The 16,357-nt window shown below is 57.8% G+C and overlaps 4 protein-coding genes across 4 annotated transcripts; 3 read left to right on the forward strand and 1 right to left on the reverse strand.

The window, feature by feature from the left end:
- The first annotated feature begins 565 nt into the window (after positions 1-565).
- B0H64DRAFT_125359 (glycogen synthase) lies at positions 566-3,238 on the forward strand. The gene is made up of 5 exons (XM_062798038.1): positions 566-847; positions 904-1,001; positions 1,067-1,342; positions 1,395-2,950; positions 3,006-3,238. Exons 1-5 carry the CDS (start codon positions 763-765, stop codon positions 3,109-3,111), a joined length of 2,121 nt encoding a protein of 706 aa, XP_062661016.1. The 5' UTR covers positions 566-762; the 3' UTR covers positions 3,112-3,238.
- Positions 3,239-4,364: 1,126 nt separating this feature from the next.
- On the forward strand, positions 4,365-6,707 carry B0H64DRAFT_319756 (uncharacterized protein; the record flags this gene model as incomplete). Its single annotated transcript, XM_062800443.1, has 2 exons — positions 4,365-4,804; positions 4,895-6,707. 2 exons carry the CDS (start codon positions 4,365-4,367, stop codon positions 6,705-6,707), a joined length of 2,253 nt encoding a protein of 750 aa, XP_062661017.1.
- Positions 6,708-8,905: 2,198 nt separating this feature from the next.
- Positions 8,906-10,286, reverse strand: B0H64DRAFT_125411 (uncharacterized protein). The gene has a single exon (XM_062798039.1). The coding sequence runs from the start codon at positions 10,142-10,144 to the stop codon at positions 9,074-9,076; it is 1,071 nt and encodes a 356-aa protein (XP_062661018.1). The 5' UTR covers positions 10,145-10,286; the 3' UTR covers positions 8,906-9,073.
- Positions 10,287-14,043: 3,757 nt separating this feature from the next.
- Positions 14,044-16,085, forward strand: B0H64DRAFT_392317 (uncharacterized protein). Its single transcript, XM_062803542.1, has one exon. It carries the CDS (start codon positions 14,487-14,489, stop codon positions 15,762-15,764), a length of 1,278 nt encoding a protein of 425 aa, XP_062661019.1. The 5' UTR covers positions 14,044-14,486; the 3' UTR covers positions 15,765-16,085.
- Positions 16,086-16,357: the final 272 nt, after the last annotated feature.

Genomic DNA, 16,357 nt, shown 5'->3' on the forward strand with positions numbered 1-16,357 from the left:
GCTGGTGAAATTGTGAAACATCCCAGAAAAGTTCAGTCCTGAAATACCTGACGAACGCACTCATTTCACCCATGTCGGCAGGCATGCAGCAGGGCAGTCTAGCGGCACCGAAAAGCTCACCCCTGTTGCCATCCATGCGCAAAAAACTGAGCTCCCATGCTACAACTCCCCACTTTGCCTCCGGCGTCGCTGCCCTGCCCACCAACCAACACGATCTGGGCCGTCAGCTCTCACCAACCCACCATCTGCGGCAAACGCCTCCCCCTTCCGCCTCCCTCGACCCGCCTTCAAATCCTGGTGATTCTCTAACTAACGCCTTTCCAATTTGGGTTTCGCCCTGCCCCCAACGTGCTTTGCCGTCGACCTAGCCGCACCCGAGTTCCTGCGACACAGCGCCTAGATCCGACGTCACCCCGCCGCCCTGTGCTGCATCCGGCCGCTATAAACCACCCAGGTGGCCCGCCTTCGTCCGGCCTCAATCTCGGCTCGCCCCGATCATTCCTTGCTTGGATCCCATTCCTCAGAAATCTCCTCCAGCCAGGCCTTCCGCCGACATCTCGACTTAAATAACCCAGCTGCGGAGGCTGTCTTGTCGGTTGACGTACCTCCATCCTTCTCCGCGGGCCTTCGTTGAGACTACTCTCGTGATTTGAATAAATTCTGCTTGCGACATCGCACTCGCGGCTGACTGGCACCGGCCCCCTCGAGAAACCCCTTTTTTTCTTTTTATCCTTCTAGTTCGTGCCTAGTCGATTCATCACCATGGCGAACGAAGAGATAGACCGTGAGCCGCGTGAGGTTAAAAACCACATGCTGTTCGAGATTGCGACAGAAGTTGCGCACAGAGGTATGCGAGTTCAGACGCTCTGATCGGACGGCAGAACAGCTAACCTGCGGTCCTAGTCGGTGGCATCTACTCCGTTATCAAGTCCAAGGCTCCGGTCACCACGGCTGAATATGGCGACCGTTACACCCTCATAGGGCCCCTTAACCACCAATCCGTACGTGATTCCTCTGATCTGATTGAGGTGTTTTTTCCGTCCCAGAGGTAGTAACATGGTTGTAGGCAGCCGTAGAGGTCGAGGCCGTGGAGCCCACCAACCCCGAACTCGCCGCGACAATCCAATCCATGAAAGACCGCGGTATTGGCATCTTGTATGGTCGCTGGTTGATTGAGGGCGCGCCCAGGGTTCTTCTCTTCGACACAAAAACGGCATACAGCTACATGAACGAGTGGAAGGCCGATCTTTGGAACACGGCGTCCATTCCATCGCCCGACAATGACGACGAGACCAACGAAGCCATTGTTTTCGGCTACCTCGTTGCGTGGTTTCTGGGGGAGGTGGGTAACTGACTCGTGCGCGCTCTGAAGAAACGAACTGACAGCGCCACAGTACGTATGTCACGAGAAGAAAAAGGCCGTCATCGCGCATTTCCACGAGTGGCTGGCGGGTGTTGCGCTGCCACTGACTCGGAAACGGCAAATCGACGTGACGACCATCTTTACTACCCACGCGACACTACTAGGTCGGTACTTGTGCGCCGGCTCAGTCGACTTTTACAACAACCTCCAGCACTTCGACGTTGATGCGGAAGCCGGCAAGCGCGGAATCTACCATCGGTACTGCATCGAGCGCGCTGCTACACATGCCTGCGATGTTTTTACCACCGTCTCCCATATCACAGCCTACGAGAGCGAGCACTTGCTCAAGCGCAAGCCCGACGGTGTGCTTCCAAACGGTCTCAACGTCACAAAGTTCGCGGCCGTTCACGAGTTCCAGAACCTGCACCAGCAGTCCAAGGAAAAGATTCACGACTTTGTACGGGGCCATTTCTATGGCCACTACGACTTCGACCCCGAGAACACGCTCTACTTCTTCACGGCAGGGCGCTACGAGTTCAGGAATAAGGGTGTCGACATGTTCATCGAGTCGCTGGCTCGCTTGAACCACAGGCTCAAGGCGGCCGGCAGTAAGATGACGGTCGTCGCTTTTGTCATCATGCCCGCACAGACATCGTCGCTGACGGTCGAGGCTCTAAAGGGCCAGGCGGTGATCAAGTCTCTCCGCGACACTGTGGACACGATTGAGAGGAACATCGGCCGGCGCATCTTTGAGCGGTCGCTGAAGTGGCACGATGGCGAGCCGATGCCGGAAGAGAAGGAGTTGATCTCGAGCCAGGACCGCGTCCTGCTCCGCCGGCGTCTGTTCGCCATGAAGCGACACGGGCTGCCCCCGATTGTCACGCATAACATGATCAACGACAGTGAAGATCCAGTCCTGAACCAGATCCGCCGGGTGCAGCTCTTCAACCATCCTACCGACCGGGTGAAGATCGTGTTCCACCCCGAGTTCCTGAACTCGGCGAATCCGGTGTTGCCGCTCGATTATGACGATTTTGTTCGGGGCACCCACATGGGTGTGTTTCCGTCTTACTACGAACCGTGGGGTTACACTCCCGCCGAGTGCACCGTGATGGGCGTGCCGAGCATCACGACAAATCTCTCCGGGTTCGGCTGCTACATGGAGGAGCTGATTGAGAATTCCAGCGACTACGGTATCTACATCGTCGACCGCCGCACCAAGGGGGTTGACGACTCGGTCAACCAGCTCACATCGCACATGTTTGACTTTGCCCAAAAGAGCCGGAGGCAACGCATCAACCAACGGAACCGGACCGAGAGGCTTAGTGATCTTCTCGACTGGAAGCGGATGGGTATGGAGTATGTCAAGGCCCGTCAGCTCGCGCTGAGGCGGGCATATCCCACGTCTTTCAAAGGCGAGGAGGAGGAGGATTTCATCCCAGGCGTGGACCAGAAGATCTCGCGTCCCTTCTCCGTGCCTGGATCTCCTAGGGATCGGACCGGCATGATGACTCCCGGCGACTTTGCCAGCCTCCAGGAAGGCCGGGAGGGCCTGAGTACCGAGGACTATGTTGCATGGAAGCTCCCGTGAGTGACACTGACGCCCCGCTACTTTCGATAATTTTGCTAATGCATTGCACAGTGAGGAGGAGGACCCTGATGAGTACCCTTTCCCGCTCACGTTGAGAACGAAGACGGCCGGAGCAGCCGGGAGTCCGCCGGACAGCCTCCCGGCCAACGGCAACTGATCAATCGGGCTACCCAAGGAAAAGGGGCTCTGATGGTTTGACAATCATAAATTGCATTACCAATGAAAGCAGCTTTGCTCTTTTTTCGCCCAGTCCACCAAAGCACAGAAGCATCATCAGCATTCGTATATAGCGTGTTCGTCTTTTTTTTTCTTTTGGAGAGAGCGGTGGTCTAGGATCAGCCGCCAGATTGTACGAGGTTCGAGCTGGTGGTCGACAGCGAGACGAACCACCGGGGAGGTAATTACTGGCCATGAGCCAGGTTTTTGTGTATCTATCTATTTATTCATGCGCCACCTGTAAATTGACTCGCAAAAGTTTAGCCACGCTGGATTGTCGTCCCCGTACGCTTTTGGTCCGTCTTCCAAGTTCGCAGAGCTCACACCCACCATCGCGTCCGTGTGGCATTGGGCGCCGGTCAGTTTGAACTGAGTCAAATCAGACCTTCTCGCACACATGTCCATCATAAAAGGGACTTATCCACCTATGGAAGCATCGGTGTTTCGATGATCTTTGAACATTTAACGCCACAACATTTGGGAGGGAGATAACCTTGGAAGTTGGGTTTGAGACTGAATCAGGCAGGTGCTGAGTGGCGTCCCCTATAATCTCGCGCCCGCGCCCCGCAATTCAACGATGGTCGACCCCTCCACACAACACTCCTCTCATCTCAACCGTGCGACAAGTCATTTTGTTCTTTGTCGTCCTTTCTAGCAACTGATCAGCCTGAACATGGAGCCGGCCTTGTGACAGAGCGAGGACCGGGTTCCTGGATCCCAAGATCTGACATGCATTTCAGGCAGCGTTATTACCGGGTGCATGTCTATCCATGGACACCTACCTTGGTTCCTCCTCGACTACCGGCGATCCTTCCTTCATCCTTCTGATACAAAAAGGCTTTGTCACTTAGGGGAAGTGACAGCGGCCTCGATTGGGGTTTATCAGTTGTGCTCTGCAGCGAGCCATTGCATTTGCGGGACCTGCGAGCGAGTTATTGCAACAACGGGACCCAACGTGGTTCACTTCCAGCGCGACCTGAGCCTATCAATTGCTGCAGAAGATCATCTCCTGGGGGCTGCCTCCCTGCCCACATAGCGGCAAGCACTGACAGCCACCGGCCCGCGGCGGCCATTCAGTCAGTGCCTAATGACGGAGAGCTTAATTCCACAGGACCCCACCTCTTTCTCGCACTCTCTCGCACCTCACCCTTCCCCTCGGTCTGGCATGGGATTGCCACAACATTCCTAGATACAATGAAGTTTTTCAGGAGAAAAGACAAGCGGAAGAACGACGGCGGTAGCACGCCCGGCCGGATGCCGGGCTTCGGCAGCGGCTCGAACAGCAAGCAATCTGGCTCGGCGTACGGCGGGTACGGCTCCGTCGACTACCGGCCCGATAACCACCGACCCTTCGGTTCACCACCGTCCAGCTCCTTCGACCCAAGGACCTACTCACAGTACACAAGCGGGCCCCAGCCCATGCCAACGCGCGCTTCCGCCGCACTTCTCTCTCGCTTCCCGGTAGCCATACTTGAGCGCATCTTTACCTTTGTCTGTCCCCACAGCCGCGACGAGACCTACGCCACGTGCGAGCAGAGTTCGGTCGACGATGGCTGTATGCTATGCGACCTGCGCGACCTGGCGCACTGCGCCGCGGTCTGCAGGACGTGGAAGGGGGAGGCCATCAAACTGCTGTACGTTGAATTGCATTCCTTCCTTTCTTGCTCACGTGGTGCGCCGGTCCCAGACGACGGTTCGCTGACCGAAGCCTCTTCCTCCCACAGATACCACAGCATTCGTATCGATAGCGTCCACTACTGCGACCTCGAAGCTATCCTCGCTGAGCGTCGGAAGCGGCGGTCCTTCTTCGACCGCAACGGCCAGCCCGAAGACCCGGCACAGGCTCGCCTGAAGCTCCTCTGCCGCACCCTCCGCGAGGATCCCGTCCGCCGCGGCCGGCTCGTCCAGTTCCTCAAGATGCCATACATGTTGCGCGAATCCTGCCAAGCCGATTTGGCCCGGACCATCGCCGTGACGCCGGATCTGCATTATGTCGACCTGCCCGAGGGCCTCTACACCGACGACCCCGCGTTCTTGACTCTCCGCCTAGAAGTGCAGGCGCGCTGCCTCGAGTTGCGCAAGATGACGTATATGGGGGGCTCGGAGAACAGCCTCCAGGCGCTGGCGACGGGGAGGGTGTGGACCAAGCTCGAGGTGCTGGAATTGATTCGGGTAGAGATGGAGCCGAGCATGATGCGCCAGGTGCTGGGCTACTTGGGAAACCTGCGCGCGCTGAAGATCAGCCAGACGACGTCCTTCACCGACGAGACTCTGGAATGGAATGAGATGCTGCCGCCGTTCCCCCCGGTGGAGGAGTTCATTCTGACTGACGTCCCCAACGTCACGTGTGAAGGTCTCAAGGGGTGGCTGATGCTACCGGAGGCACGGCAGGCACTAAAGGTGCTCACACTCAACGGGACCGGCGCACGAGCCTGGGCCTTGCAGGACCTAATGGCTTACACGCCCGCACTCAAGCACTTGTCCATCCTCGACAGCGTCTCGGCTACCTTGCCAGCGGCGGCCGGAACGCACAACATCCCGCCGCTCTCCTCTACCAGCCTCGAGACTCTGCACTTCGAAATCACAGCCGCAGCCTCTACGCCCAAATACGCAGGCGTCACAGCGAGCTATTACAACTACCTTGCCGGCTCTCTCCTCTCGGGTGGCCTTCCCAACCTGCACGCGGTCTATGTCCGAGACACCAACTTCCCGGACCTCCTGCTCGGTTTGCCCCCGCCCGCCCCCGCCTACGCCGAAGGGCGCGGCGGCCGGCCCGCAAGCAGTGGCTCAAACTCACCCTTCTCCTCCCCCCTATCTTCCCCCAGCAACAGGCCCTCCCACGGCGGTCTCCCGCCGCTCTCCCCGCCATCCGCCCCTTTCTCCGCGCGCGGCCACCGCCCTCAGGGCTCCCTCTCCTCCCTGAACGGCTCCTTCGGCCCCAACTCGGGCCTCGGCACGAGCCCGAACCCGAACCCGCGCTTCAGCAGCAACAACCCGTTCGCGGCCCTCACCTGCCCGCCCGCGCCCGGCGCCGGCGGCTTCATGAACCTCCCCGCCAAGCTCGAGGTCTTCACCAAGGGCGAGGACGACGACCACCTCGGCTGGTCGTTCGTGCAGGTCGGCGGCAACGGCGGCCGCGCGGGCGGCGGCGGCCACGGTGCGCGCGGAGGCAGCCTCGGCGGCGGCGGCGGCGGTGGTGGTGACGGTGGCGGCGGCCCCGAGAGACCGCTCAGCAGCTATGGACTCGGCGCGGACGTCTTGGGCGGGAACGCCTCCGGCTGGAGCAGCGGTGCTGGTGCCAGGCGCAGCGTGCTTGTCAGTGGCGTGGGTGGGGCGGGCGGCGGGTTCTTGGCTGTGCCTGGTGCTGGTGCTGGTGGCGGTGGTGGTGATGGGGGTGGGCAGAGGAGGGGGAGGAATTTGAGTGGTGGGGGTGGGTTTGAGGGTGGTGGTGGTGGTGGTGGTGGGGAGGATGAGTGGCCGAGGCCGAAGAGCAGTGCGGGTGAGAAGAAGAGGGAGAAGATGGATTTGTGGCGGTGAGTGAGTGATGAGTGGTGGGCTGCGAGCGAGGGGGTGTGAAGGAGAAGGGAAGGAGAGGGAAAATGTGATAGTTTGTGCGTTGGTGAGCTTGGGCAAGACGGCAAAAATTGCGACGGGTACTGGCTGGCTGGCTGGGTCGGGACGAATGGGGTGGATGGGGTTAAGAGGTCGAGGGGGGTACATGGGAGTCCTAGTCCGTTCGTGTCTGCCCGCCCTGCTTGTTCGCGGGAAGCGGGGACCTTTTCTTCTTCGATTTGGGAATGTTGGCAGATGTATTAGGTATACCCCCTTATCGGTTCAATATCAAGCGTTCAAAACGTTGGAGTGCCAGGCTTTGGGAAGTGGCCACCACGCCCCGGCCTCTTTCACTTCAACTGGACATCATGTAGGTGCTGAGTTGTCCCTAACGGATAGTCGTATGCCCTGCATACTTAGTGTGCTCGATCCCCGTTCCCGTCTACCACCTTCCGTCTAACCGTTTCCTTTTTTCTTTTTCTTGCGCTCTCCACTCTATCGGTGCTCCTGATGCTGTCAAAAATCACCTCACCGCATCAATGTCGTCCCTTTTCCATGTTGATCTTACCTCAAAACGAAGCACGGCACGCCATCCCCAGGGCAGTTCAATATCAGGGTGGCGACATTACAACACCACCACACCTTGGCTAGCAGACTTTTTCTACCGATTCTTCCATAGTCAGGGGTTAAGCGGGCATAAACGCCTCGCTAGTGCGGTTCAATGGCGACTGCGACTCTACTAAATCCTCATGGGGGGTGCAGCTGCAAGGAACGCAGCCGAGTGCGACGGCTTTGCTGCATGCGACAGAATGCAGAGGGATGGGGTTTGGGTTGGCTTTGGAGTAACACGGCATTTGGTGGGATTATCTAGCTCGATGGGAACTTTCTTTGAGACCAAGGGTTTGTTGATATATGATGGCGGAGGGAGTTATCACGATCGCTTTGGGTAAGGATTGGTGGATGAGAGAGCCCAGGTAGGTTGCTGCAGTCATAAGAAGTTTATCAAAAATATACAAAAGAGAGTGTTTTGGATCAGACTTCACAATGAGCATTCTCAATTGTTTGCCTTGTAACCTCACTTTACCTCGTACTCGTGTTATTCGGGTGAGAATTGTTTGAGCAGGAAGGCATATCAACCCTCATCTCAGTACCGAGTCAGTCCACACTGCCATGATCGGACTTTTACAAGCCGATAGACCAAAATAGATCTTTTTTTTCTTTCAAGAAAGAAGGACACTAAACAGATAGGTAGGTACCGGAGGTCCGTTTCCGAAACGCCGTTACCATATCACCTCCTCCTACAACGTTGCTATCACCAGAAAAACCCATCCAACCCGACCCAGACGCAAGTGCGAAGCACATGCACGACTTACTTGCACAGAACACAGTTCCCAACCAACAGTCACTCACTGCAAACCATCACAAAGGATCCAGCTACGGCATGTCTAAACAGCTCGCGGCCACCTTCGAGACCTGCATTTCAATAATTCAATAAACAAAAATCCTCCACATACGTGGTCGACTCACCGTCCTCTTTTCTCAGTGTTGGTGGTTGGGAGGAGGGCTGAGTCGAACGGCTGGAAAGTCAGCAGCGAATCCGAGTCGGGGCCTTCAGGTGAGCTGGGAGGTTGGTTCGGCCTGGCGTGGGCAGCTGCCGATCCCATTGGTGTCAGCACGGGGCCATGATGATTTTTTTGGGTGATCTTCCACTGATGGATGTTGTTTGCTGCATTGGGGGAGGATGAGGGGATATGCGGGGTGGGTTGCTGTTTTTAACTCTCTGCACGCATCGAATGGAAAGCGGCAGAGGTCAGAGTCGGCCAACAGAGCGGGATGAGGTAGCTCTGCATGACGGGTTGTGCATGTCAGATGCTTAAGAGCTAGCTGGCCAGCTCTGCGGCACAGGAAAGTCGTTCGGTCGCCGTGTGGCACGACAGGTCGATCTTCGGCTCGGCTTACACATTGAAGCTGAGCCGTCTCCGTTTTGTCAAGCCCGCCCACTGTGGAAAAGAACATGATCAACTCTAAAGTGTGGGTAAACTGAGGAGAAACAGGGTTGGCCAACTTCTATCAACTAATTCGGGTAAGACGAGAACAACAACTCTGCGCTTGCTCAACGTCAATGTATTTTCAGTAATTCGTAACTCATCAGCTCTGACTCGTGATTTCCAGTCGGTGAATTACAGACACCGTCTCTTCTATTCTGACACCTTTGCCACGTTGAACATGAGGAGCATAAAGCCGGGGAAAAATAGATGATATGTGTACATAGAAACCCCACAGCGACTGCCTCTCTAACATGCACGTCATTCCCGCATGGTAGGCGGCCCGTAGCCTAGCATAGGTCACACTCACGGCGCAAAGGTAAACACGCGGGGCCCCGCCTTCAGGCCATCGACGGGGTCCTGACCGTCATCAGCAGGCGGTAGGATGGAGCTGCCGCCGTCATCAACGGCGGTGCGCAGGCCGGAGAGCTCGTACATGAGCACGACGCGGCAGATGGTGACGGAGGCGGTGTAGCGGCCGATGACGCCGAAGGCGTCGCGCACCGAGACGAACTGCATGCTGGAGAAGGCCAGGGTGCCGAAGATGACGTGGAAGGTGGTCGAGGTGGAGGTGAGCCACGAGAGGGCGAGGAAGCGCTTCGTCTCGGGCACCGTCTCGACCGTGATGCGCTTGTCGGCCGACAGCGTCAGCTCCGACTTGACGATGGGCTCGCGTTTCGGTGTGAGCAGCCGCAGGCGCGACTTCAGGCAGAGCGCGCCGATGACGTGCACGGCGATGCCCGTGGCGGCCCACACGCCCGGCAGGTAGCTCGAGTCGGGCAGGATCATGGTGGTCACGCCGACGCCGAGCCCGTACGTGACGTGGACGACGTTGGCGACCGAGGCGAGCGCGACGATGTATTCGAGCGCCAGGACGACCCACGACGGCCCGATGTGGAAGCTGTAGAAGCGGCCCTCGCGCGCCCGGAGGATGCCAACGGGGTCCTTGTACTCGAACGGCCGTAGGGCGACCACGACGGGGGCGCCCGCGAGCAGCAACGTGGTCAGCAGCGGGCGGCGGCCAATGACGTACAGGAGGGCGCTCTCCTCACTACTGGACCCAAGCACCGATAGGGCGAAAGGCATGATGCCAAGTAGCACGGCGGCGGAGGCCATGTTGGCCTTCATGAACTCGGACGTGCTGGAGAGTATGCACTGCACCACGGCCTGCCCCGCCGAGGTGGTGCCATTGGCCGTGTACTCTTCGGGGCGTGCCGGCAAGCCCGCGGCCCAGGCGGCGTACTCGGCCGAACAGTGTGTCTCAAGGGTGTTCTGGAAGACGGTTCCGTACTCGGGGTACCACTTTCTAAACTCGGAGGCAGCTGCCAACTGGGCGAGCGCCCCGAGGGTGCAGAGGGCGAGCACGCTCACTTTCATCGCGTCTGGCAGTTGACGTACCCTAAGAATAGGTCATACAGTCTGTCATTGGGGCACGCGGGAATCCATGGCCGAAGTGGTAGTCAGAAGATAATTAGATGCCAGAGGTTGAACAACCGAAGGACTCGGGGGAGTGCTGTCCAACAAGCGCTGTTGTGTGCATCACGTGAATGGGGGCCAGGCCCGGCCGTGAAATATCACCAACTGCATCGTCAACAGTATGCAATGTAACATCGGGTTGGGTCTCGCCTCGGCTGTTCAAGGTAGGTTGCCCATAATATACCGAGAATTGCGCGAGGATGGGGGACATTAGGATATGTTTGGTTGGCGATGAGAGCAAGCGGAGAACATGGTTGAAGGGGGGAGCTCCTCGCTCAGTGACCATTGATTCTGTGCCATGTTGTCGCGTGTTGACATACAGTGCGGGATGCGCGAGGTGGTCGGAGAACCGTGCAAGTAGGGCAGGAAAGTCACCGAAAACCGGCGCGTTGGCAGACACGTGGGGGTGTTGCACAGTGGCCGGCGTCGAATGTTTGCTCGGCTCGCCGTCCCTTTTCGAGCAATTATGCAGTCTTCTCAGCAGAGTGCTCCCAGCGGCACCGGAGCGAGAACGGGCACCGGGCGGTGATACCAAATGCGGATGGAAATCCTTCCAGCTGAATTATATCTAGGAACCCAGCCTCAGCCTGGCATGCAACGCGCGTCGAGTCAGGCGATCCGTCGGTCAGGGTTGCGATGCGGCCGGTGGAATGATTCGTCCTCTGACGTCGCTCAGCCAAGTCAGCCTCATCCTGTTACACAGTAACTCCTGTCTAACGCGCAAGAGCCGGGCTGTCGGTGGCCTCCCCAAGTCTATTTCTGTGCCGCACCGAGCCCACCGGCATGGCGGGGTAACGAGACAGTCATATATGCTTGATTTAGGAGCCGACCTGGCTATGCGAATTCTGTTGACCGAGTGAATCTCCGTTTGGTCGCGTTCGAGGATTCTGTACTAAACGGGAAATATCCCGAGTGTTGGAGCCAAGAGAACGACCCGAGGGAACCATGCCCGTGACAATGGTTGAAAACGTTTGAAGGGTGGGTGACACAGATCTCTCGGCAGTGTCATGTAGTCTGGAAATTCTGGGGAGCCCGACGAGCGACCACGAACGAGCTGAAACAATTTTAGAAACATCGTTTGCCCCAGGCCAAATCCGGTTAGACCCACGGACTTGCGCACGGGCCATTCGCCCTCTGATAAGAAACGGGCCTGGTGGGGGAGAAGAGGACGTGTTCGTGTTCCGATGGAAGGGACGACGAAATTATATCCGGACAATTCAAGATCGATGCCGGGTTTCATTTTCATTTTCCCCTCTTTTTGGAAGGGTGGAAGAGGACACATAAACAAGATTCGATGTATGTAGAACAGCGGCTTGTTGTTTCTCCAAGCTTGGACCAACGGTCCACAACCCTCGATCGCGCATGACGCAATGTTCAGAATTAGGGTTAGCATTCATCAACATCAGACGAACGGATCCCGCCTCCATGGTGAGAGATCGGGAACTAGCAGGTAAAGGGAAGGTAAGCCCGCGAAGAGTCAATCCGGATGAGACAGTGACCTTGAATACACGGTGACCCTGAATAAAGGAAAGAGAATTGGGATCACCCGGCTCAAAACGGTGCAATCATCGTCGCATCCAGGCGCCCAGGCATGGGTCAGTCATCTGAAGCGGCCGTGTTTCGAGCTTTCGACCACGAGGTCATTGCCAGGTTTGACGTTGACGCTTTGAGCCTTGAAGCGCCGAGGTAGTTTTGTGTGGTGTTATTGGGGACAGCAGCACGGGAGGACCGTCCAGGATGCCCAAGGGGGGTTCGTCGCCGAGGTAAGTGAAACGAAACGGAGTGCACGGGGTACAAACATGACGAACCTTCTTCCCGGGTTTCGCGATAACTCAGGTACCTACCGCGTAGACCCGAGCGAACGCAGCCGCGTTGACTGCTTTCCTCCGACCCAGGCCGAGAAGCGTGAGTGAACGCGGAGAAGGATCCGAGAGAAAGTCGGTCAGCAGTCGCGGCTGAAGCTTGGACGTGCTTTGGTTCGAGTTGATTTGTGAGACAATGGCTCGCACGAGGTGGCGCCACAATCACTTTGTGCCAACGGCTGCAGGACCGAACTCGCCATGCAAGGTCCCCATGGTGCATGTACATGTACTTACGAAGAGAAGGGCGGTGTTCGCGGTGCTGCGCGGTGAGCGACAGCAAGAAGGAAGAATTGCCTGCTGCGAGATGCGAGGTGAGTTGTTGTGTTCCAGATGTTGGGGGTAAGAATTGCAGATCAGGGTCCACTCCCGAATGCGGCTTATCGATAGTTAGTCGTGGACGTGTTTGTGGGTTGGGTTTGGGGACCGTTGGCGAGACGGAGGTCGGTCTGTCAGCTTCACCCAAAAATTATGACTTATTTGCGGCCATCGCTATCGGCCGGTCTCTGCTTGCGAACCTGGCCATGGCCAAGGTAGGTCGGGTCAAGAGCAAAAGGAGGGAAGGCAGCCGGCCTATAGATTAGTCAACACCTTTCCGTTTTGGCGGTGGCCGGGCGCGGGATTCCGAGGCCGTGCCGGGTTTAGATCAATCTGAGAGTTCATGCCGCGAGGAACGACTGAACAAGCAAGCACCTGGTTTGCATTTGCGGCCTGGCCGTGTCAAGTTGGACAGGTAACTACTATGGAGGGCGGTCGACACAGTGAGCCGGGCAGGTCGGTCGGGCTCCGTTGCATCGTGACGGGTCGAAGGGTCGGGCGGACAGGCGCCGGGCAGGACGAAAACTCAACCCAACCCGGAGTCCTCTCACTCAAACTCCTTCGCGTTTGCGAAAGATGGTGGTGTGCAACACCATGCAACACCATCCAGCCGCTGCGAGCACCTCCGTCGACATGAACCTGTTTCGCCTCTTGTCGGCCGCGGGGAACCATTGAAGGTCCCCAGGATTTCCCACGCGAATCTTTGATTGGCAGCGCGGGATTGCGTGGGTTCGTGAGTTTGTGAGGGGCAGGTGCCTGGGTGACGCCGATTGGCACGACGACCCAGATTCCAACTCAGGGCGGCGGCAATGGCGAACCACGGCTGATTGGAGAATCGCACCCACTCGCCGGTCACGTTGTCGACAGCTCGGAGGCCCTCGGGAAACCGGGCTGGGGCTGATGGCACTGATGACAGAACAGACTGCGCAGATCTTGGACTGGGAGGCTGGTAACGGGCAAACAGGCGCACACGAGGCGGTGGGAGCGTGGCTGTGATGGAAAACGAGAGTTCCGGCTCCGGAATGCCCGCCAGCCAGCGGCGAAGACTTGACACAATCCTGACTCCAATGCGAGAAAAAAATTAGAGTTTTCTCGAGGGATCGATTCGCGCGGAAGTTGACTCTTGGAGTTGCAACCGAGAGGAGGTTAGTGGGCACATCGCGTCGAAAATCGCAGGCTTGGCGAGGACTTTCCTCTTCTCTGCGCTCGCTGTCCACGTTGAAGGTTGAGGGCCGGTTCTACCTGAAACAGCGGCCACGGCCAACCAGGGCTCGCCATTCTGGCAACCCTCGATGGCAGCCCAGACGACAGCCAGCCTCCGCCGGGCTCAAACAGACGGCCGATTTCATTCCGGTGGAGTTGCCAATGACTCCGTTGAAGCGTTGGGGGCACCTTTCGTAACCATCGGACTCACTGATCTGAATTCGAGGCACTGTTGGCCGTTCGTAAAAAAGAAACGGGCTGATCCAAGTTCGCAGCCACGGCAGCTCCCCGCATCCTTGCTCCGGTCGCTGTGGAGGCATTGAGCAGGGGATCGCCGGTGGCAGGGGCAGGGGCAAGGGACAGGGGACGCAGGGTGTGTCATGCGAGGGCAGCCCATTCATCCGTCTTTCTCGTAACGGACCTGCTTTTTGCAGCGATTTGCGGGACGGAGGGACATGCATTTCCTGCGCAGAACCCACCCCACACACACACACACCACACAGAATGCGGCCGGCTGTGACGGCGGGTCCTCTCTCTGCAGACCGTTAACATTCTGAGAGAAGGTTTCTCTTGGCACTCGACACTTCTTCGCACATCAGCTCCCGGGGTGGGTGATGCCCACCTTTGGGCAGCGCAGTCTGCATTAAAATATTCTCCCACCCCCCCAACCTCTCGGGACATGTTCCTCCATGCCAGTCGTTGCTATTCTGCCATACCTCAAAGAATCTCAGTCCAGGAGGCTGAGACATTGACCTTAGCTTGCTTGAGCTTGACCTTTCCTCCCACTGCTCACTTCACTCCTCTCCTCCCTTGACCGCCTCCCACTAGCCCTCCGGCTTGAAACACATTCTCCCTCGAGGACAATGTCTCTGGCGGACCAACCCCTTCCCGAGGGAAGGGCAGATCACCCAATCGGCATGACCACTACCCAGGCGTTCGACGATAAACCCGAGTTCCCTCTCTCCACAGCGACCACTTTCGACGAACCCATCTTTGACAAGTTCGACGACATGGACAACCAGGACACCATGGCGCCGAGCCCCAACCTTGGCAACGACGACGCCCCGAAGCTCCCCGCGAGGAGTGCCCTTCGAGCTTCCAGAATGCTTGACAACCTGGGGCTCAAGGTCGGTGGCACCGTCGAGTCGACCACTCCGCATGACGTCTACCTCTCGTCCGAGGAGGACGCGTCGTCGGACGCCGACGACTTCTCCGACTACGACTACGACTCGAGCGTGGACGATCCGACTTCTCCAACAAGGACCAGCCATGAGGTCACAGCGCGGGCGGTTTCGGTGGTGTTTTCTGGGAAGCCGTCGATCGTGGACCTGCCTGCGACGCGGAGACGGCCAACGTCGAGCAGCTCGTTGGGAACGACCAGGACGCAATCGAGTACCGAGTTGCCCCCCGCCAAACCGCTTACAACCCGATCGGCTACCACCGAGGAACGGCCAGGCACGCCGGCCAGCACAACTTCGTCGCGGCGTTCCCGCCTCAGCAAGGAGCCACCGGCCAACCGGAAGAGCATGCTCCTGTCCGAAATCCTGACCAAGAAGAGGCCGCCATTCCTCAGCATCGATCCCTACGCCAACGGCAGCACCTATAGCCTTGACATCCCCAAGGCGCTGGATAGCCTCGAAGGCGAGACCCAGCCGGTCAAGACGCCCCGCACTCCAACGACGCTGCTCAAGGGTGTAACCCGGTCATTCAGTTTAGCCCGGCGGCGGAGCAGGCCCAACCTCAACTCGCCGCAGACGGCCATCCCAAAGTTGGACACGTCTTTTGCGACGACATCGAACAACAGGAACTCGGTCATGTCGCCTGCCATGGTGCATCGCGTCGACGAGGAGCCGCAGCAGGGCAAGCCAGAGTCCGAACAAGAACAGCAACAGCAACAAACACAGCAACCGCAACTACACAGGCCTGACCAGCGGCCGAAGACACCGGTAACACCAATTACATACACGGACATCCTGCGGTCGGTCAAGCGCAACGCTACCGTAATGGGCGCAGCGTCGCCGCCGAGCGATATCATGTCGCCGACCTCCCCCGCCGGACCCAGCCCGGCGACGGCTCGGAAGGGAATCCTGAGCGGGCTGTCGGCTCGGAGGAGGAGCGTCAAATTGATGGGGAAGCCTTGAAACCGGAAACGGAGGATCTCATTTACTTGCATTTTTTTGGCGTCACGACGGGACAATGGGCGATCAATCAATGGGTGGTTGGATAGGGATCTTCGGCGTTTAACAGGTTCATCAAGGTACAGGAGGCGTCTGGGAAATGATGATTTCAGGGCGGATCTACATGACATGACTTGGGTTTTCTGGGATGACGATACCACTGCCGCACACGGCGCACAGTACAGGACAGCTCACAGACTGGGATACCTGGCATCTTTCTTTTTCCTAACTACTTTTTCGAATCAAGCAATCAAACAAATCTGACTTGCCTTGCACAATCACTCGTGTCGCTTCACAATCTCCCTTTTGACGTGTGATAGGTTCACTCAATGGTGACTCGTCAATTAGCTGAGAGCAACTAACTGACTCAGGTTACGCAGCCTTTTGCTCTCAGACCTGGAGGCTTTTGTTTCGCCACCCGTTTCCGGTCATGCACGCACCAGTTGAGAGTCGCTGAGACGAGGCGGCTGAGCCTGAGCGCAACTCGCCCTGACGACATGCCGGTTTTACATTTGCTCGGATGCCGTCCCGCTGAGACTGTCACATCCCTGGCTCTT

Source organism: Chaetomium fimeti, assembly GCF_033439085.1.
Source record: "Chaetomium fimeti strain CBS 168.71 chromosome Unknown B0H64scaffold_3, whole genome shotgun sequence".
NCBI lineage: Eukaryota > Fungi > Ascomycota > Sordariomycetes > Sordariales > Chaetomiaceae > Chaetomium > Chaetomium fimeti.